At 45.7% G+C, this 23,212-nt stretch overlaps 1 protein-coding gene across 3 annotated transcripts in view; it reads right to left on the bottom strand.

The window, feature by feature from the left end:
- The window catches only part of LOC144138676 (TATA-binding protein-associated factor 172-like), a 98,227-nt gene that overhangs the window by 55,621 nt on the left and 19,394 nt on the right, over positions 1 to 23,212 (bottom strand). For all 3 annotated transcript variants that reach the window (XM_077671069.1, XM_077671071.1, XM_077671070.1), the window contains exons 2-4: positions 9,192 to 9,315; positions 1,147 to 1,282; positions 128 to 274 (exon numbers count right to left, since the gene is read on the bottom strand). In XM_077671069.1, coding sequence (XP_077527195.1) covers positions 128 to 274; positions 1,147 to 1,282; positions 9,192 to 9,315 — 407 coding nt within the window. The remainder of the gene's footprint in view (positions 1 to 127; positions 275 to 1,146; positions 1,283 to 9,191; positions 9,316 to 23,212) is intronic.

The raw sequence follows: 23,212 nt of genomic DNA, 5'->3' as shown, positions 1-23,212 counted from the left end.
AGGCCCTACACAAGTGAAACAACTCTCCATGCCACACAAACATGCAAGATTTCACCTCCTTCAAACACGGCAGTTCCTACAAGTTTTCATAAAAAACAAGCCAACCACGGAGATGGTGCAGACTCACCGAGCAGGTCATCGTCGAGGTCGAACTCTGAGCCCTCCGATGCGAGAAGCATGCCACTGTGCTTGAGCACCTGGTGGATGTCGAAGTGCTCAAACCGCATCCAGTGGGACGGTGACCGGGTGCCCGGTGTCGAGGCCTCCCCATTCACTGCACACAGGCGAGTTGCGTGAGCAACTTTCTTGACACAACACAGATTGGGTACAACAGCATCACAGTCGTAGCATGAGCCAAGGTTGCAGGAAAGTACACCGTTTTGCATTCTCACTGCCTCATGCAAACTGGTTTACCGTGAGAAAACCACATCCTAGGCTTCAAATAACCAACACTTTTAGACAACTCACCACAGAGGCTATATATAAGTGCCGGTCATCTAACCATTAAAGGGTGGTTGTGACGAGTTCACTTGAATCCATCACCAATGTGATTGTGGCTCAAAGGGGGTGAGTTTATGTTCCATAGCAAACATTCCTGTCGCTAAGTCAAAAGACCGGATATGAAAGTTTACATCACAGACAGGTGGCCGATTGTTCCAATCATCAGCGTCAGCAGGATTTTATCTTGAGGGAGGCAAACCTGTTGTATTGTGGGGGGGGGGGGGGGGGAGAGAGGGAGAGGGTGGGGGCAGGGGGCAATCATGATGGGGTGGTGTGTGGGGGGGGGTGCAAGTGCCTCTTTGCACCCCCCTGCCGACGCCCATGGTTCCAGTGATGTGACATGCTCTCATTCTGTGTTTCCAAAGGAAACATAGCAGTTGGCAGTGTGCACTTCACTTGCTGCCATGTGAATTTACTTGCCCGGTAATGTTAGCTAGGAAACTGGTCCCCAGAGAACCCCCTACAGAGCTCCCAACTGGACAAGGCCATCTTTTTTGGAACTGGATTGTTCAGAGCAGCGACCAACAAAGCCGACTGTTTAGGCTCACAGGCATTTGGTTACTGCCTGCACTGTGGTCATTTAAGTGTGCTTACTAATAATCAATTAGCAACTGCGACGGAAGAAGGGAAAAGCATCTTCCTCACCATCTCTCCCCTCCTCCCCCTCCTCCTTGGGCAGACCAGGAGGGTCCCACTGGGGCACGTGGGAGATGATGGCCTCCACTGCCTGGCTGGCCGCGATGCGCGTGTCCCAGCTTGAGCTGTGCAGGTACTTGCGCACCTGCAAGGGGACAACCACTTCGCATTCAGGGTCGCTGTTGTTTTGAGACTATCCAAAAAGCACATGCCCTGAAAGGAGATGGCTTTCTTGTTTGTTTGTTTGTTTTTCGACACATCACAAGCTACAAAATTTATGCACACCCTGTCACACAGCAAGAAGCTCCTACATATAAAACTCATTTCAAAGGACGTCAGTGTTTTAACCTCCCCCATCCATTTACCCAGCACCCATAACCCAGGATTTAAAATTCAACCCTCCCCATGGCTTGCAGCAAGCAATGTGCTCACAATGTGATCACCCTCAGTTTTCATCCCTGTGATTCGTACAATTTTCCTTCCACACATGAAAAAGATGCTGCAAGCTGAATCCAGTTTGTGGTACGACCACCACAACATTTTCCCCCAATCTTGTGCATCTTCACAAGAAAATAGCTGAAAGAAACACTTATGCGAAATACCATTATTTGCTGAGGATCCCCTTGGTACACATTTTTATACTGACAGAGGCAGCCTCTGTAAACTGAACAGAAGCAGCGGGTGCTCATTGCAGACCCCCAAGTCCTGCGTCAGCTCCCACACTTCCCCATTGTCCCGACAAGACATTATACTACAATAAACCGCAGTTGTTGAAGGGGGAGCCGTTTTTTCAGGGAAAAAAAAAATAATAATAATAAATAAAAAATACAGCCTACATCCCAATTTTTGCTTTAGCAATTTGTCCAGCTGATTGCGTGCCTGCCATTACGAGTCTCTGCCATTGCAAACTTGGAGTGTCCTACAAAATGTACCAGAGAAAAAACTACCATTGCAAAGGTGTGTCACTGTAGGAAGTATGGAAAGAACACAGATTTCCACATGCTTTGTAACTGGATTTGCGTGTAGTGTTTCACAAAATGTGAAAACATGTGAATTGCATCAAAATTGGCAATAAAGTACCGCAAACTTTGGTTAAGACGAACAAGTCTTTCGCTCTCTTGTAAAGGCCACAATTGCAAAAAATCTCTACTCAAGAGAAATTTTTGAGAATACAAATTTTTGTGGTCCCTTTGAGTCTACTGTATTTACATACCGTATTTTCCGGTCTATAAGTCGCACCTTTGTATAAGTCGCATCCCCCTCAAAATGTCAGTTTTTCCGAAAAAAACGTATATAAGTCGCACCGGTGTATAAGACGCACCGGTATATAAGACGCACTTGTTGATTAGGTAAACTCACAGTGAATTAGATCGTTACAAAGTACAGCGAAAGTACATGGTTGCGGCAGCCGCCGCCTATGAACGCATCCCCCGGTAGGGAGGGCTAGACACGGGCATATAACACCCAAAGTCTACACTGAACCAACTTCTCAAAAATGGTTTATTGATACACAGAGATGGCATGTACTTACGGACAGCGTTTAGGCAAAACCATCGAAGTCTTTTTCCTCAGACTCACTAACAAATAATTCAGTATGTCTTCAGTGGGAGTTCCGCGGGCACATCACTGTCGTCCTCCGGCTATCTAATGTCTTCTTCACCAACATCGTTACCACTCGCGGACCGGCTACAACTGTTTTGGTAGAAATGGAGTACCAAGAGTCGGAGACCCATTTGGCCACCTCTCCAAACGTTGCGCGTCTCTTGCGTGATGTCATAAATCAGCGCAATAAAAGTGTCATGGCGGACGGAAGTGACGCGACTGGAAGCGGCCCGAAAATCGAAACTTATCAGTCAGCTGTCATTTTAAAAATTAGCAGCACATTTACCTCCTTCAGAGTAACTCTCTGTAATAATTCATAAGCTGCATTTTGTTTTTGCAACCCAGTGTGATGTTACTTTGAATTTATTCTGAACTGTAGTTACTGTGCATGGCATGAAGTGGCGTGCGGTTGTCGCACGCCATTATCATTGTTTTTGACTAGATAAAGCTGCAAATGCTTAGGTGTAACGTCCCGAAGCGACATATGGGCTATGAGAAACGCCGTAGCAGTGGACTTGGGATTAATTTACACCATAGAGCTGTCTCAACGTGCGCTGGCCACGCGCGGCCGCCGCGAACTGGAATTATTCCATACATAAGTCGCACCGGTGGATAAGACGCACCAACGAATATTTCTGAAAAAAACCGCGACTTATACACCGGAAAATACGGTAGGTATGAAATAAAAATCTGCCATAGCAATGAGAAAACAAACTCTCTCTCTCTCTCTCTCTCTCTCCCCCCTACTCCCCTCCCTTCCCCCCGACACATGCATGAGCATTTGTTGTCTGCAATGGTGATGGTCTAAGCCAGCTGTTACCCTTCTCTTAACTTTTGCAACACCCCATAATGAAACTCTTTATTAGTTGCACCATTATTTCATAGAAAAGAAAATGACTAGAACAGTCCGTACATGCTGACACGGGTCACGTTTTGTGATGTTCCAACATCACAAAACGCGACTTATCGGCAGACTTTCTTGCAAAGGCTCAGTGTTCTGTGGTGAAGCCCATATATCGAAAGAACCCAGTATGTCTGTACCTCCAGGGCGTGCAAGTGGCCTTGCGTGTTGTGTTGTGTTGTGTTTTATGGCCCATAAGCAACTTAGGCTTTCATGCGCCAAACAGAAGAAGGTTTTGTGTATTTTGTGGGTAATAGCCAATTGTTACAGCACATTACAGCGTTACAGCTTATTTAAAAGCCCTGCTTCTTTCATAAAACTAAAAACGGAGGAAATTTTAACCAGAGCGTTTTCTCCTAAAAGTAGACTGGGGTGAAATGGAATGTGTTCGTCATAGAACAGCCCGAAATGCTTTTTTCTCAGGACCTCAAATTTCGTACATGAGAGTAACATGTGGTTTATTGCTAGCTCTTAATCGCATTCTTCACATGTCGGTTTATCTTCTTGCATAAGAAGGAAGTTATGTGTCAGATGTGTATGTCCAATGCGGAGACGACATAAAATAACTTCTGTGAAGCGTTCTTCATGTTTGCTTGATTCCCACTCTGCTATAGTGGGTTTAACTATGTGAAGTTTGTTGTTTGCTTTGTCATCCCATGAGGACTGCCATGTTTCTCTCAGTTTACTCAGTATAAATTTCATACAGTCGCTATGAGGAATATGCACTTGTGTTACTGTTTTGCTACCAGCCTGTGCAGCACATGCATCGGCTCTCTTGTTACCATTGATTCCAACATGGCTAGAAACCCAGCACAACTTAATTTCCTGTCCCTGTGTTTTTGCTGTCACTAAATTATGTATTATGTCTCCTATTATGGGTTGAGCTGCATTTTTGTAATATAGGGCTGTGATCACGCTGAGCGAGTCCGTGTAGATAACACTTTTAGGAATGCTTTCCCTCCTTATTCCTTCTGCAGCCACAGCAATGGCATAAGACTCCGCTATGAAAACCGAGGCGCACTGAGGTAGCCTGATCACCTTCTCACACTTACCTTGTATTATTGCACTCCCAACATAACATGATGTTTTGGAACCGTCTGTGTAGAATGAGGTGTAGCCTTTGTATTTTTCGTTTGGTGCCAAAAACTCCTGTAATATGTGTTCGCGCGGTGTTCTCTTTTTTTGAAAGTGTGTCAGTGTAAAATCGCACACAGCCGGGAATGTATACTAAGGTGGTAGTTGTTTTGTTTTTTGGGCAGTACCAGGTAACGTGTCCAGCATACTAAGTTCTCGGCATTTGTCTTCAAACCGAAGGAGCAATGGTCTAACAGCTTGGAGTTTTTTTATTAAACAGTGTCCTAGATGGGCATTTCGTAACTATGGGATAGCACAGATGCTTCGGTAGTGAACGGATCTTTAGGATGTGTGAGCATGTCAGCATGGTTCTTCTGTATGCAAGTGATGGTTCATTGGTTTCAACATAAAGACTACTAATGGCTGATGTCCTATATGCCCCAGATTAGAGTCGTAAACCTAAATTTTGTACGGGATCCAGACGTTTCAAGTAGGACTGCCTTGCTGAGCCATACACAATGCAACCATAGTCTAAGCAAGAGCGAACGACGGAGCGATAAACTTGTAGAAGGCATGATCTGTAGGAATCCCAGTGTTTGCGCAACAGAACCTTAAGTATTAATCGACCAGATTTAGGGGAAATCCCCAAGGTGGAGTAAGTTTCTGTAAAGGAAAGTTTGACATCCACCTAAATTCAGCCAGACGGCTACAAAGGAAAGCTATACAGTTTTCTCGGAAACTTCGCAGTTGAAGAAAAATTCGTCCTGGTCCAGGATTCGAACCCGGGACCAGGGTAGGGAGTATGTCCCGTTTAGCTTATGAACTTGCTCCCATACCTTCTTTGATGTTGCGGAGCTGTTTATTTATAGACGAGACATAATTTTGCAACGAGGTTTTCTCAGCTTTGCGGCAAAATGCACCTTGCCTTAGCTCTTACCTTTTTAAAGATTATTATATTCTCCTGTGTTGGGCACCTTCTAAAGACCCCCCATGCTTTATTTTGCTGCTTTTTTGCCTCCTTACATTCTTGGGTCCACCATACTTTGTGGTTTTGCCTCACTACTCCCGTGGACTGTGGGATAGCTATGTGTGCAGCATTAACAATGTGGGATGTAAACACTTCCTTCAATTCGTCAATACTAAGAGTGTCTGAAAAAACTTGGTCTAAATTTGCTTCCGAAGTAAAAAGTCCCCAGTCGGCAAAAGTTTCCACCTGCGTGGTTTCGTCGGGATAATGGTTGGTGATGATGCTTACGCTAATGAGTACAGGTAGATGATCGCTCCCATATGGGTTGTCTATGATATCCCATTTAAAAATCGCTAAAAACCAAAGGTGAACTAAAGGATAAATCTAAGCAACTCATCTTTCCTGAGCTTGGCGAGCAGTATGTAGGCTTGCCAGTATTCAGTAAGCAGACATTATTGGACAAAATCAAATCTAAAATCGGGCCTCTTACATAATTTTTTTTAACTTCCCCAAATAGATGGGGGGGCATTAAAATAAAATCGCCTACTACTAAGAACGGTTCTGGTAACTGATTTACTAAATCTTCTAGATCAAGCAGTGTTACCGTGAGTTGTGGTTCCAAGTACACACAGCAGACTGCGATTGTTTTGAATGCAAGCAGTGTGGCAGTCACTGCTTCTAGCCTAGTTTTCAGTTTGTGTTCTTGAGCTGCAATACCATTTTGCACAATTATGGCGACACCACCAGAGAGCCTGTTCACCTGTTCGCGGTCACAACGAAAGACCTGGTATCCTTTTAGTATGTTCTTAAGTTTAAGACCCAGGTTCGTTTCCTGAACGCACACGACTACAGGTGAATGAGTTGCGAATATTTCTTTGACATAATTTGAATTATTTAAAAGTCCTTGACAATTCCAGTGGACTAGGAATGCCATATTATATTTGTATCAAGTGAAAACTAGGTTTTCGGTCCCGTGATACTGTTTTTGCCTTTCTTTCCATTTTCTAGGGAGTTCCGCCGCACCTCCGAAGTAGACGGCCGAGAAACTCCCTCAGCTGTGTCCATTGTCTCTTCAGAGACGCTGGAGGTTCGTGCAGGACGCACGTGTGTTGAACTGTTCGACCTCACCGTGTGGGGCGAGGCCTTGGAGACTGCCAAACCAGGGGTCCGTGCAGCCCGCTTTGGAGGTGGTGACGCAGTGCTAGCTGCTTCCACCGGGGGCGCGGGGGGCCTTGCTTCAGCCTCACTTGGTGTGGCCTCAGCAGGCGCCGAAGACCGCTGTGATGCTGCGTCCTGTTGCACCGCAACGGAGTATGCACGGGTATGCGCTGGTGACAGTCGCCTCCGTGCTTCGCGAAATGTTAGGTTTTCAGTCACTTTCAGTGTGATGATTTCTTTTTCTTTTTTCCACGCTGGGCAAACACGAGAGTACGCTGCGTGGTTGCCCTCGCAGTTCACACAAAGGTATGTTTCAGCTTCACAGTTTTGAAAGCAGGATGTTCACGGGAGGCACATTTTGCTCAGGTGTCTTGGCCCCGGCAGCTTAGCGAGCCGTGACCGTATCGTTGGCATTTGTAGCATCGGCGGGGATTTGGAATGTACGGTCTCAGTTTCATCTAAGTGTAGCCTATGTCAACGGATTCTGGAAGTATGCTGGATGCAAAGGTCAGGACAATGCGCTTGGTCTGTATTTCTTCGTATTCTCGTTTGATTTTTATCCTATAGACATTTGTGATGTTCTGTTCTTTTAAGCCTTCTAGAAGTTCCTCCTCAGGCACGTATTTTAGGTCGTCATCGGAGATGGCTCCGCAGACTGTGTTGAGTGACCGGTGTTCACTTACAGTTATAGGGATCTCACCAAAAGACGTTAGTCCTGGCAGTTTGTCACACTGGTGTTTGTAGAGCGGTTCGAGTAGGAGGTCTCCATTAGCTAGTTTTTTTTACTTTGTAGCCTTCACTTAGGGTGGATGTTAGAGTCTTTGAAACTAGAAACGGTGAGACGAGTCGGGCAGTTTTTTCTGCGCGATTGCTGTGCACCACGTAGAATTGAGAGAGAAGTTGTTGACGTTTTTTGCGAAAAACTTGGCGGTTGCGTCGGTGCCCCCTCTTTTACGAGAAGGATCAGTTGGGCGAAAAAAAAAAGAAGCCATAAAACGAAAAATCTGTTCGGCCATGGTGCCAGCCGCCCACCATGGAGCCCAACAAGGGGACGGGACCGGAACTCGCGAGCAAGTCCTGCCCACGCCAGCTGTACACCACGGTTATAACCTAATATGGATGAACTCAAGGTTGTCCGCCACACAAGGTTAACCCTAGCTGCCAGGAAAAAGGGAAACTGAAGAAGGAACGAGACGACAGGAAAGTTGTTAGAGAGAAGATAGGAAAGTGAAAGGTTGAAGAGGAGGACAGGAAAAGGCGACTGCCGATTCCCCCCGGGCGGGTCAGACCGGAGGTGCCGTCTACGAGAATCGGAGACCAAAGTGGTGTGTTGCCTTCGCCAAGGGGTTTTGAAGGTCCGAGCACTCGGCGTCAGCTCAACCACCAGGACCCTCTTTTCCCCGGTCACGGCGCTGCCACGCACGGCTAAACGTGGGTCGTCTATTACTTGCTTGTCGTCTATTGTGTTGTCTAGGCACTTGTGTCGTCTATTACTTGCTCAGTCCCGTCTTCCGTGCTGTTTTCAAATGATATGATGCACCAACATGCCCTTCAGTTCACCCTTTTGTAAACGTGGGTGCTTGGGGTCCGTGGTGTTGCACAGTACACGCAAACACCTGCTTTAGCAAATGCTCCCTGCGGGGGCAGGTGGCCTTGCGATTGTGGAGCGGCCCAAGGACCCTCCAGCACAAGCACGTCGGACCAACACAGCTATGTGTGGCGCCTGACTCCCCTCTCAGAGTCAGTGAGGGTGCTCTCACTGTATGCGTTTGACTCTGCTCCGAAAACTCTTTTCGTGTTGAGGCGTGCCCGACCACTCGGAAATTGTGGTTATAAAAAGGCGCGCCTCAACATGAATAGGCAGGGCATTGTTTGGGTTTGGCCAGAGGTTGCTACCATGCCCAACAGAGTTGTCATGCTTTAGCACAGCAGCGTGCTACTGCATTACCATTTTTCTCTACTCGCCATGAATTAAACAGTTTAAGTTTGGGCTTTGGCACTCCGTCGTTGGAATGAAGGTAACCCTCCTGCAAGCCGCTCGCAAGCCACGTTAGCTCGATGAGACGCAGGCTGTACTCGTACATCTTTGCCTGGTAACAATACCTACGGCAAAACATTTGCAGTGCGGTCTGTCACACCAACGTGGTTTGTCTGCTATTACAACTGCGCATTGATTGGACAAGGGTGGCATCTGGCCGGATCGTATCAATGCCATTTTAGACACCTCCTCAGAGAAACAAGAGCCCATGCCTGGCCATCGGACAGCAGTAGGGACAGAACTGAGAGGGATTCATCAGGACACGGCCAAGAAGGAAGTGTGGCAGCAACCACGTCTTGCTCGTATATACACACCTTGGCGAGCAGGTTGTGCAGCTCGTGGGGGTGGAGCTTCTGGACCTCGCCCAGCTGGACGGCGGCCGCCCGCCTGGTCACAGGCGACGACCCCGTGTCCAGCAGCAGGAACAGGCGGTCGAGCCTGCACCAAGGTACAGAGAGAGAGGGTCGGAAGGGGCCCTGTGCCACAGCTACGCCCCTCTTTCTTTGGTGCAAAGTCTGATCATACACTCAACGGCCCCAAAGCAAAGATGGGGTAGCGCAGTTTACACACCAGCCCAACTCCTCAGACTGTGCCCATTTTTCAGCAGGTGTAGCAAAGAAAAAGAAATGCATAAAGTGTCGAAGAAACAGATTGATTGATTGAGTGTAGGGTTTAACGCACCGATGCTACATGGGCGATGACGTGCGCCGTAGTGGAGGTCTCCGGATTAATTTTGACCACCTGTGGATCTTTAACGTGCACCAAAATCTCGTACACACGGGGGTTTTTGCTTTTCGCCTCCATCAGAAAAGTGGCCGCCGCGCCCAGGAACTGAACCCACATCCTCATGCTCAGCAGCCCAATGCCACAGCCACTGAGCCAACGCAAGCGGGTCTGTTAAAGAAAGACTACATGAAGCTAATGTAAACAGTGAGTAAAATAAACTTTGCCATCCAGTGCAGCAATTGATAATATTTGGGGGGGCGGGGGCTTCAACACAGCACCTTTCTTTTCGAGAGTGTGAGGCCGATTCATTGTGTTTGCCCGATAAATGCTCTTACACACATGGGACACACACCCCATTGGCTGCACAAGCTATGACGCACCCATCGGGAAGCATGTGGGATCAAGGCACCATGGATGCTTTAGTGTTCCAGGCCGAAGAAAAGGCAGTCCTACCAACGCATACACATATACTGCAGAAGAACCACACACACACAACCAAAACTGGACAACAGACTAGACACAAAAAGCAATAAAGGAAGGTGTGGACCTTTCAGCACGAAAACCAACGATTCAAAAACCAAAGTGTGTTACATGCCCTTGCGATCACAGAAAACCCCTATGGCAAGTTCAACAGTGCTAGCACGTTGCTACCACACGTCTTGAAGCAGCCCCAATCAAGTCAAGTCAACACCATAGGAATGCGAGCTTTGTGTCAAAGCTGGCATAGCCACATTAACCTGCCTTTTCCGCAGACACCTGTGAATGGTTGTCCCGAAAGGTGAATGGAAAAGAAAAAAGCCACAAATTTAATTCTATGAACTTGCGTTTACCTCATTTTTCATTCCATGTTAATGATAAAACAGTGGCTTGAAAGTATACGAATGCTTTTTTCCCCTGTGCTCTGAAAGATGGAATTTTTTTATTTACTATATTGACAATAAAGCCAGCTGTCCAAAGCCGGAATGGCTTAAAAAGAAGGCAAACACAGGGCACTGTACGATGGCCCTCTCGCTTTCAAACCTCCTCTTAAAGAACAACATCTAAAATTCATAGCTGCCCAATAACCAAAAAGGACAATGTACATCCTCAACCTTGTACCTTTCCGTAAAGGTACACAACACTCCGTTTTCCTCGCTATGAAAGAGTAAAACGTTCTGATGTTTTTTATACTACTGTGGGCTGCTTTGCCCAAAGCAAAAATTCTTTAACTCCTGCCCCATTAGACAAAACTTGCCCCTGGCACCATATGCTGCAAGTGGCATGCAATTCAGCTTTTTTTCCACCCTGCCTGTGGCAACAAAGAAGCCAAGAATGTCGACGATACGTCCAGGGGTTCGATACCCTGTCATTCTAACATCTGCCCCGTGCCCAAAATATAACGATAAAAACCCGTCGGTCTTATTTTCAAATGTGCGCAGTGTCACTCACAAGCGCGATTCCCTATCTTCCCTTTCTGATGACAGTGCTGCAGATATAGTAGTTTCAACAAAAACTTGGTTGTCAAAAGCAAGCTTGGATTTTTTTTTTTGATAAAAAATACATAGTAAATTGAGCTGATTGCTGTAATCAACCCAGCGGCAGTGTATTGGTCGCTGTAGCTGATTGTCTCACTTCTAGTTTGGTGATAACAAATTTTCTCTAGGAAACAATCTGTGTTTCAATTCATTTAAATAATCAAAACACCCTGTTTTGTGCCTGTTATCGTCCACCGAATGCTACATCAGTGTTTTGTGAGAAAATACACGATGTTTGTAACAACCTAGTCTTTAAATTTTTGCATGCGTTGTTTTTGCTAGGGGATTTTAATTTCTCTAAAATAATAAGCTGGTCGGTGCCCTTCCCCACTTCCAGTAATTTATCACGAGACAGCACTAAATTTTTTAACACGTGTCTGGAATTCAATTTGACTCAGCTAGTTGACGAACCAACCAGAGTGGGTCTGACGTCTGTGAACATACCAGATTTGGTCCTGACAAATGGTTCCAATCTTGTGCGAGACCTAATTTTCCTTCCTGGTTTAAGCGATCACTGTTCTATACACTTTACCTCAGAAGCTCATGTTTCACCCCGGCTTACACACAGCAAAACAATCAGAAACTACCGCAAAACAATCAGAATCTACACCAAAGGAGATTATGCTTCAAGTAACACAGAACTTGAATCTTTTTTCGGCACCTACATGGCAGGCATTTTTGATTGCACTGTGGAACAACAACTGGCGCACTGTGACACAACTGGAACTTATTTTTAAAAAAATCCCTTTTTCGATTAACAAATATATTTCTTTAGTTGTTACCTCTGGCAAGTAATGCTCACCTTGGTTTACACCTGATCTAAAACAACTGCAAAACAGGGTTCGTACAGGCTTGAAAAGCAAAAATTCAAGGGTTTTCAAGGACTTTCAAGGACCAGAAAACACATTTTCAAGGTCCCCATCTAACGTTTTATATGGGATTATTTATAACTTTTCCAACACAATGCAAAAGTTTTTTATTGCACACTACCTAAGCACATTAGTGCACATTTAGATAGTTGCTAACGGGTTCGTAAATGCTTCCCCAGCTTTATTTTTTATTTCATGGCTGGTATTTAGAGGTTTTTCTTTTTCCTTTGTGTTTGCTGAGGCTGTTTGATTTTAAAACTTAGTTAATGTTGCCTGCATCTCCTCCTTTGTCAGCAAGAGTATCAGCTAAAATTAAATCTGCAAGTGTTGCTGCAAGGCAGGATGAACAATGTACACGTCCACCATTTGCACGAAAAAGCAAACGCAGATGGAGCGTATGAGGCACAGGAAACATGCAAGGAGCATGCGTCCACAGACTATATGGAAGATGCAAGATAGAGAACAGAAGCTGGCTTTCACTGGATTGTATCGTGACATGGATTGGATTGACAAGTGTCTGCTCCCACCAAACTTGTAATTTCACGCAATACACTGAAACTTGATTGTTGCGATGTTTCTTTATATTTGTTAGCACCTAAAATCCACGACAAACACTTTGAATTCTTGTGAAAAGACAGGGCCATTGATTCTCTCCGGAAAAATCAAGGGTTTTCAAGGACCATTTAAAAATTCCAGGACTTTCCAGGCCTTGAAATTGACACTTCTAAATTCAAGGGTTTTCAAGGTTTTCAAGGACCTGTGCGAACCCTGCAAAACCGTAAGAAACACTTGTATCGTGTAGCCAAATGCAAAAACGAGCCATCCCGCTGGTTCGCTTACAGAAATATTTTAGCAGCTTATCGGGCAGAAAAAAAAAAAAAAAAAAAAAAAAGAGGACGTCTTTTTTAGAAACACTCTCCCCTCGCTTCTCCGAAGTAACCCAAAAAAGTTTCAGAAGACAGATAGACCTAATAAAAAGAACCCATATCTCTTAGATACGCTGACAACCAGGTCATGCACAGTGATGCACGTTTTCGTATTCTGAATTATGTATTCTCCAAGTCGTTTTCTAATTGTCCTGCTGATGTTGTGCTGCAATTATGTAATTGCAACATTTTTACAATTGGCCCTATTGTAGTAGATCCTGTGGGCATTATGAAGCTGATTCATAACCTGATAATTCTTCCAGTTGTAGCGTACATGAAATAAATGCCAAGTTCTTAAAAAACACCAAAGTTTATTCATCAATAATCCTGTCACGCATTTTTTTTCAATCCCTTCAGTGCTGTCCTATGACATTCAATCAGGAGGTGGGGAAGGTGGTCCCTGTGTATAAATCCAACAACCAGGGCTCTCCCCTAACTTACAGGACAATATAGTTAACTTCTATTTCCTGTAAAATTTTAGAGCAAGTCATTTATTCTACGCAGTGTCTAAAGTGACGTCCGACGGAACTCAGAATTGAAAACTAGAGTTGCATCTAACAGAAGCCAGTTTCTAGAGTACGTCCGACGTAACCCAAAATTGAAAACTAGAGCTACCCTGACGGAACTTCAGGCCAATGTCTTGAGTTACGTTCGGCGTAACATAAAGCACAAAATTTTTTTTTCAGCTAACGGCACCAAATACCGTGATGCTCTATATGTGTAATCTATACGCAACATTATTGAAATGGTCACTTGTACGATACATGGTGTCAAATTCGAAAACACAAATGTTGCTGCTTTACGGCCAAACCGGTTCAGAGTGAGTAAATGATAGGTTACATGTTCAACAGCGCCGGCTCCCCATTGGTCGAGTGGTCAGCATGATATAGGCGTCAAAAAGGACTCAAATTTTTTTGTACTAGCCCACGTACACTTCTTTCCATATCCAACACATGCAAGCAAAGGAGAAGATGGGAATTAACAAAACTGAACGTCATGCCGTGGGTGCAGTGCCACTTTGCAGCGTCTGCAGTTTGTGGCGAGAACGAATTTACATGGGTCAAGAGTCTTTTAACAAATGTATCTAATAGGGTTGTAACCCGATTGTAACCCGATTAAACATTGTAACCCGATTAATAGGCTGGCTTTATGCATCGATTATTTGGTTGTGTTGGTTTGGCAGAAAAAATGACCACAAAGAATTATGCAGAAGCAGAAATAAGTTCATCATGCTCATACGCTTGTTCACACACATTCCAGGTGAGGTAAGTTAAGTAAGTCATCATCACGGTTCATGATGTGGGCAAGATGCTTATCAGCTCGTACGTCACTCACACTATCCTAGAATCAGGAACATGCGCACCTGTCACGAGTGCAGATGGTGCCGATTAATCGCGCTTTGCTTACTACAGCAACAGTTTATACAACGGCAAAACGGTATTATAATTGCCCATTCGTTTTTAGTACCACGTACGTTTGTAGTTTTTATTCAAAATTTTGCACAATGGCAATGAAGATACACGAGTTCAGAGGTACACGAACAAGTCGACTTCGTGTTCAGTCTAAGAGTTGTCGATGAAATATTATTGAGAGTATACCTATTTTCCCGTCTGCATTGGCTATAAGTTTTCGGTTTTCATCAGTACCACCTTTCCGCACACTGGCATCATTTCCTGTTTTGACGTAAGGCGGGTTATTTGAACACGAATATGATACTCAACATGCTTGCGTATAATTTGAACATAGCATTTTTCTTTCTGTTGCTCACAAGCTTAAACCGGTTAAAACAATTAATCGCGACTAAAGCATTAATCGATTAACTAGAAGGTTAATCAATCAATAACCTGCCCTAATAATAAATAATTTATTAGGGGTAATAAAGCGAATGCCCTGATACTCCTTTATTTCTTTACAGAAAAATAAATAAATCTCGATGAATTTTAGTTAATTGCTCTGGCTGACTAATGAAAAACGTAAGGAGGTTCTATTTTGTTAATTCCTGTCTTCACCTTTCCTTGCATGTGTTGGATATGGAAAGAAGTGTGCGTGAACTAGTACAGAAAAATTTGAATCCTTTAATTAAAAAAACTCCATGAGCCCACCTGGTATTCGAACCGAACTTTATTTACAGAAATAAATATGACCACAGTTGACATGGGGGCAAGAGATAACACATGAAGTTACGAGAGCGCCTACAAGGCTTATTATTATTACACATGGACACACAGGCACACAGACATATAGGGAAAAAAAAAGGCTTTGGGGAACCGGCGCTGTCGAACATGTTACTTATGATTTACTCCTTCCGAACCGGTTTGGCTGTAAAACAGCAACATTTGGGGTTTCGAATTTGACATCATGTATCGTACAAGCGACCATTTCAATAATTGGCCCCCTCGATTTACCAGTCCTGAACGGTCCGCGGACAGTCTGCGGACTGTGTTTGGACCGGAAGTCCCGTAGGAATACATGGAAAAATCGAGCACCGGATCGCGTTTCGGGCAGTCTGCGGATGATCCGGGACTGATAATCGAGGAAGCCTAATGTGGTGTATGGATTACACTTATAGAGCATTACGGTGTTTGGTGCCGTTAGCTGTAAAAAGTTTTTTCTGCTTTACGTTATGCCAGACGTAACTCAAAACATTGGCCTTAAGTTCCGTCGGATGTAACTTAAGTTTTCAATTTTGGGTTCCGTCGGACGTAACTCTAGAAGCTGGCTAAGTTCCGCCGGACGTAACTAGTTTTCAATTTAGGGTTTCATCGGACATAACTCTAGACACTGCATTTATTCTAACCTTGTATCATTCCTCGAATCAAACTCGTCTTTCAGCCCATTTCAACATGGCTTTTGGAAACATTACTCATGCGAAATGCAGCTTCTAACATTCACATACAACACTGCATCAGCTCTGGGTCGCGGTTCATCTCTAGATTGCATCATTGTAGATTTTCAAAAAGCATTTGACAAAGTGTCTCATGCTTCCTAAGCTCAGTACCTTAAACATTGACCTTTAGGTGGATAGAATGCTTTTTGACTAATAGTACCCAATTTGCGACTGCTAACTAATGCAATTCTCCGCCTTCTGATGTTAAATCCGGTGTACCGCAGGGTTCCGTATGAGGGCCTCTGCTCTTTTTAATACATATTAATAACTGACCTTCCCAGTGGTATAAACTCCTCCATAAAAGTATTTGCTGATTGGTCGTGAATTTTCCGATAAATAATGCAAACGGATAACACTGATTTACAAACAGATCGCGACACTCTCTTAAAATGGTGCAGCAATGGCACATGACACTTAACACAAACAAATGCGAAAGCATGACCATTACACGCAAACATTATCCTCAGCAGCCCTTTAATTACAACATTACCAGAGCCATTCTTGAATATGTTACTTCATACAGTATATTGGTGTTCACATCAGAAATGATTTAACATGACATGCACATATAATTACGTCTGCAGCAGCACAAACTGTTCCTTAGGGTATATTCGCCATAATTTCTCTCATGCCTCATCCTCCCTTAGGCTAACACTATATCGGACACTAATTCGCCCTAAACTGGAGTATGCCTTGGCAATCTGGGACCCTGCACAACAAAACCTAATTTCTTTTGTAGGACCTCTACAAAACTGCTCAGCTCAATTTATACTTTCTGACTACTCCCGTACCTCCGGTGTTTCACTAATAAAAACTAACCTGGTTCTATCAAGTTTACACTATTTCACGATGTTCCCTGTTTCACAAAATCTTTTTTCCACAACCCATCGATGACACACGACCTTTTCTCATGGCCCAGGTACATGTCATCCAACATCAACTGTCAGTTCAAGGTTGCCATTCCGTTTGGCCGCACAAACACATTCTCCAATTCATTGCTCCCCAAAACATCTGAGGAATGAAACCACCTTCCCCACCACACTGTGTCCATAGGAGATCCTACCTCATGCTCGGCCTAAATAATGCGGGCACCATAAACTAAGTTATTATGTACACAAGGAACCAAATCATATGCACAAGTGTTTCAAGAAACATTAGCTTAGTTTAGCCTGCACAGATGCTGAAATGAAGCGTACGTGTGAAGCACACACTGGATTCCAATCCCGAGCTCTTCCTATGTTCAAAGAGTTGAAAGCATGCTAAGTTTCAAGGGCCCGGCAGGCTCCAAGTCTGCTTCATACAATCCTTTCCTCAAATTTTGTATTTTGTCACTGCACTTACACACAGACCCAACCTCATAAAAAAAAGAAAGGCGAGAAATGTGGCCACTGATCCTCATTCATCATGCCAACGATCCCCTGGATAAACATAGCAGATCTGCAGGTAGCAGAAGCGCAAGATAAACAGGAGCTTCCTTTCCCATGGCGTCATAGCCTGCTATGTTTGTACAAGCTGTCTAAAGCCCATTCATGCAACTTTGGCTTGGGTAACGGCACCTCACGTCACACCTGACCAGATATTTCTGACACACTGCATTTATACTCTTCGCAGCGTCAGATATACACGCTTTCACGAGTGTACATTCCAAAACAGAGGCCATCATCAACAGTGCATACCACGCAGCCATTACTCATCTCCCAACACACATGTCACATGCAAAAAGCATCCCGAGCAGCCTGCGTAAGCATTAAGGTTGGCTCATTAGAGACAGGTACATCAGTCAAGCCCTTCAGAAACTCGCCTGCTAACCAAATATGAACCTGAGGGTCGTTTTCTGCTTGGGGGGTGAGTGTGCCCTACCAACACAAACATCTCTCGGGGATGAAGCTCCTATGTAGGGGACTCAAACAATAACATAATGGGTACATTCACCGGCATTCCTGGAGAAAAGAATGCCGCGCTGCGTGTCAACGGCCAGATCACCCCTTCCTCTTTTTTCACACAAACAAATAATGCCGTACGTACCGATGCAGCTGAGGGGAAGAAAGGAGGTCCCTAAACACAAATCAACAAATGACTTTCTTCATACATCGTCAATTAATTCAGCATCTTTCATAGGAAAACATACACGCATCAACCGAGATAACGAGATGATACAGAAGTCAACGCACAAACATTTTCTCATCGTTTCTTCTGGGCTATGCCACGTGTGTGGGGTTTCTTCCCGCAAGCTGAAAAGTTGCTTAATCACCCTACGCTTCCTCTTGCCTGAGGAGGGTGCAGAAATACCTTACTATGAAAATAAATTATTTAAATTGTGCTTTACATTCAATGAACCAACATCACATATTCGACTGAAATTAGGGCAAATGTGTACTGTGCGGTAGCAACATATGCCAGCAACATTAACTACGGATCCAATCACAAACGCATCAAGGGAGCAGCATTGGTGGCCAGTGGAATCCTGGAATTAGGATAGCTGAATTCTTCCTAATAAGGATATTTTCCATCAATCAAACCAAACCCCAAGCCTTCTACATGTAAACACCCATTCAGTACTAACATAGCACATGGAGCAGAGCAAAAGGCAGGTATCGGCACCTTTGTGCCGGCCTAAATGGCTAAAATAAAAAAAAACAAGATTCATGCCCTATGCTTCGAACCTCTCACTGCCTGGGGTACAAGGCACACCACAGTAAAGTGCAACGGATACATCTAGACCACCTGTGGATCTCCAAATGTATTGGAATCATGTACACACGGCACTCCTGCTTTCCACTTCCATTAGAGAAACAGCTCCCACGGCCGGGAATCAAACCAACAGCATTGCTCTTTGCTGAGCACTACTGAAGGCAGCCCAGATGCAAAAGAACCCATCGAGAGTGGAAGCTGGTCATCTGGCATTTTAGAGAGACCTCTATGCAGGATGAACAAGGATGGGTGTGCAGAATATGTGCCCGTGGTGATAGCAACAGAAGCAACAAGCTTATCCGCATTAGCTGGACAGGCAACCCATTGCTGCTACTACAAAATACTGCATTTTGCTACCTCATTTAAAAAGAAATGCACAACCATATGGCATTCTACTAAAGCTTTTACAAAGATGCCGTCATGAAATCTAAGTCTGCGCAACTGAGACACATGAAACTAATGAGACCTCTCTGCCTGTGTGTGTGCGCGCGTGCATGCACGCGCGCTGGTGTCTAGATATTTTTTGTTCATATCCACATTTGGTCCCAGCACCCACAGAGCACCACTGCAAGGAACATGACCGCTCAATGATCATCATCACCGAAAGCACCGACGTTCATAAGCCGATGTGTCAAAAAACATCGTCCTCTGCATATAGTCTAAAAGCTGCCCAACTCTTGCTGTTCTGGCCACATTACGGCAGCACAGTTCCCAGTAATGCTACAACAAGTCATGCAAAGCATTTTCCATAGCACGCACGGTTATGCACAGAGCACACATGAACAACAGGATGCTCCAGGACAACAATACACACTGTCACCGAAGTGTCCTTTGGCAACAGTACACCATCCGCAACAGTGTCAACTCACTTCCGCGACCACTTTACTATACTCGGTTACAACTCAAGCACGGCACCACCTCATGTAGTGCATCACTCCGTCAAAGTGCCGGACCCGTGACATCAGTGCGCGTGCGTTTTGAAAGGGCTTTGCTATGAATGCATGATATCGTCTGCCTTGTCTCACGCAGTTTGTTGGTCGTCACTGGAGTCGTTTATAAGCATATTAAGTCCAAAAAATCACGGGAACGGCTCACGCCGTGTTCAAAATATTCCCAGTAACGCCCTAATTGCGCCGCGCGGAGAAACATCCGGCTACAGTGATAAGGCACAGCGGCAACTTCCGGTGCCATTCTTAAGTTGTCACCGAGTATAGCCAAATTTACAGCATTCACCCCCTTCCCACAGATGCATACCCATTCAGATCAAAGTTTGTCATTTTCACCCCCCAGTGGAGATCTGGCATAGACTGCAGGAGGCCCTTGATGTGCTTCGAAAAAACGACTTCGAGGGTATTCGTTTCAGCCTGGCCAGAACACTGGAAGCACTGGACTGGTATGCAAGGGTTGATTATTGTTATGTTGACAGTGTGCGACCGTGCGTAGATAAAGCACTCCCGAGCAGACCTCGCCTCAAAGCTTTTTCCACCACCTCGTAATTTTTCTTCCAACTGAGCAAGCAACGACAACGGAGAGCTCATAGCAACGTATTGTGTGCTCAACAAACAGATGCAAAACAAACTAGGTGAGACGTTGACACAATTTCCAAACAGGCACATTTTTGCATTTCTTTTTCCAAACAAGCCCGCACAAAAGTATGCGATGCCGTCCAAAAAAAAAGTCCAAGTTTAATGCCGGCAAAAAGGAAAGAAGAAAAGCCTGCACTCCTTCAACAAACTAGGGACAATAAAACAATAACGGGAACAATAAAAACAGGCATCTGTCTACAGACAAAACTGAAGAAAAGAAAAAAAGAGGGGGGTCCTTTTCCCAGCCGAGCACCATAAATTTGCGTGGGTGGCTTTGTTTTTGAGCCGCAGCTGGGGCTGTGCATTATTTGCCCCCTTCTTCAAGTTCCCTCCTGCCCCACTAAAAAAAAAGAAAAGAAAAGAAAAGCACTCCCTTAAAAAGGGCCCCACAACAGCTGCTCAGCCGCTCTTATTAGGCCTGCTCAATGGCGAGCAAATCACGCGAGGAAAAGACACAGAACGGCCACCAGGCCATCAATCACGAACTAGGCAAGCAAAGGAAGTGCAAATGCAGGCTCTGTTTGATTGTTTGTTTGCACTTGACAAGCGAGCGTGGTGCGGGGTTTTCAGCCCCCAACGTATCAGAACCACATTCATCACGTCCTGCTGTAGCCGCCCGATACACTTGAGGAAACTGACACGTTAAAATGGTCCCGGAGTTGAGCTCACTCCCAAGCCACCAATGCCAGCTAAGAACAAACTGCAATTTTTCTAGAAGTTTTGGGGTAACAATAGGACTTGCGCCCAAGTTCCAGGAAAAATTTCCCACAGAGATGATTACAAGGTCCCAACTGGGTATCACATGACAAAACGAAAGAAAAAAAAAAAACTTTAAAACCAAAAAAACTAACGCTCACAACGCAACAAATTTTTTCCAAAGCAAACCCAAATCCCTCTTTTTCTGAAAGAGGGATTTGGGTTTGCTGAAGCCAGACATCCCGATGCACTTGCCAGAAAGGTGATCTGCAAGGTAAGCAAGAAGCCTGAACTGCGTTTTTTTTTTACTGCTTCTATAACTCAAAAAAAAGGAAAAAAGAAAACACTGAAAGGACGTTGCCTCTGAACGATACATCAGAGATCTAAGAAGATGTGAGGACCGCAATCCTCGATCCCGTTTCCTCGATCCCGGGGCCACACTGGAAGAATAAGTAGAAACCGAACATCTCTAGTCAAAGGGACCACCTGGAAGTGGGATTGTGCTCGGAACTTTATGCAACAACTTCTGTTTTTTTCGCAAGAAATTACTTTCTCTCTTTCTGTTTTTCCTTCCGAGATATCTCGCAATTGTGTATTACGTTGCGAGCTCCAGTAAAAGCCCCGTCAGTCACGCACCTTTTAGACCGTCTGTAGGGGATCCAGGTGCCAGCGACGCGGAATATGTCGAACGCGGAGGGAGCGGCAGGCCCGGGAAGTGGGAATGAATGACTTTATGGCAGCCAGCTCGTTAAGAGCAAGCGGTCTCTGGGTCATGCCGTTCGCGGAAGGACACATTGTCTGGGGTCGCAGCTGCGCTGTCGCGTCGTTTTGGCCGAAGTGCGTGGTGTAGCCGTGGCAAAACATTGGTAGCCTGGCGACTCAAATGGAACCCCGGAGGGCATGGCAGCCGCTGGCTCGGGACTCACCGCGGTTTCCATTAGCAGGTTGTAGAGCCATTTGGCCCGTCGAGCGGCTGGAGACGGGGAGCGTGGAGCTGTCAACTGTGGTTCGACAGTGGCCGATTTACGGCGATAGCTTTCCTTTTGTTGGCCATTGCGCGCGTCGAGTGGAGGCTTGCGAGGGGGCGCGCGTTGCGGCCCGGGATGGGCGCGGCAGGGGCGACGGGGCTTTAGAGGCGACGCCTGAGCCGGCCGCCGTGTCCTTTTGTCCCTACGCGCTGTTTCTGGCCCACGGTCCAATTAACGGGGCATCGCCTGTCAACGGCGGGGAATCTTGGGGACGCGCCGGGCCGTTAAGACGGATGTTTATGGGTTTCAGCTGGCTTGAGTAGCTGTCCGGTCTCGGACGAGATGCGTGGGAACAGGCGATGCAGACCAGCGTTCGTGGAAGCGTGCCCCGGGCGCATGCACGTGTTTCCTCGGGTTTTTGAGTGGTTGTGTTTGTTTGGTTTACTTTTGATCTCCTCCTTGTTTTCTGGTGGGAGAGAGTGACCAGCGTTTGAAGGTTGTGGGGGGCGTTGCCCACCGTGGTTTAGGCCCGGATTTACTAATCCATCCAATCAGGTGCCCAGGAGATACTGATTGGCCTGTGTATCGGGGGTGGGGCCTAAGTAACCCATTAAAACCACGAGACACGAGGTCTCGGGGTCGAATCCTCAAGGTTTTAATGTGCTATGCACGGCCGGCGTATTGCCGGGCTAGCCAGGTCAGGCTAGGGAGGATCTCACCACTTGGGTAGTTCTAAGGTCAGGGTCGTCCGTCGCTGACGGGGGTGCCGCGTGCACAAAGTCTTAGCTGACCTAGAACCCCATTTTATTTCTTACTTTGTTAACTCTATCTTCAGTTTGTCAATATTCTGTATATATCTTCTGTGTAAATATACAGTTTTGAAAAACCCTCCATCAACCATCGTCGTCGTTTCATCAGTGCCGTCACCATCAGGCACCAACGCAGATCATCATCATCTTCAACATCTTCAAGGAACAACATCGAACCTGACATTTACTGGCGCAGTCGACAGGATCTGCGAGGCGCGACGACAAGGAGGGCGACGACTGAAGAACAACAAGTAAGGGCGCATCTGCAACGGGGGAAGACATCGTCTACCGGAAGCCCGTGCAGACAGCGGGACGGCGAGTTGTCGGCTTGCCGGGGACCAGCAGGAGCAACGAAGGCGTCGACACAGCGTCGGCGTCGGAGCGACTACTGGGGAAGCAGCGCATCAGGTGTGTGACTGCGGACACTGACTGAACGCCGTGATCGTGCGGTGAGGAGCAACAGGGAAGAGAGGCCACCGGGAAGGCGGCGGCGTCTGTCTCAGCGCGTCGTGGGGTGAGTCCCTTTTGCCTTCACCCGTGTGCGATCACTGCCGTTTTGTCAGGGCATGAATTAGTGTAAACTACGATTTAGTTCGTATAGCTAATCATGGCGAGCAATAATCGCTCAGTTGAAGCGATGGAAGCAGAGCTCAGGGCTGTTCG

This window comes from Haemaphysalis longicornis, unplaced genomic scaffold (genome assembly GCF_048455015.1).
Source record: "Haemaphysalis longicornis isolate Haplotype H1 unplaced genomic scaffold, Haemaphysalis longicornis Haplotype H1 scaffold_5, whole genome shotgun sequence".
Lineage (NCBI taxonomy): Eukaryota > Metazoa > Arthropoda > Arachnida > Ixodida > Ixodidae > Haemaphysalis > Haemaphysalis longicornis.
This window is presented reverse-complemented; position numbering and strand designations above follow the sequence as displayed.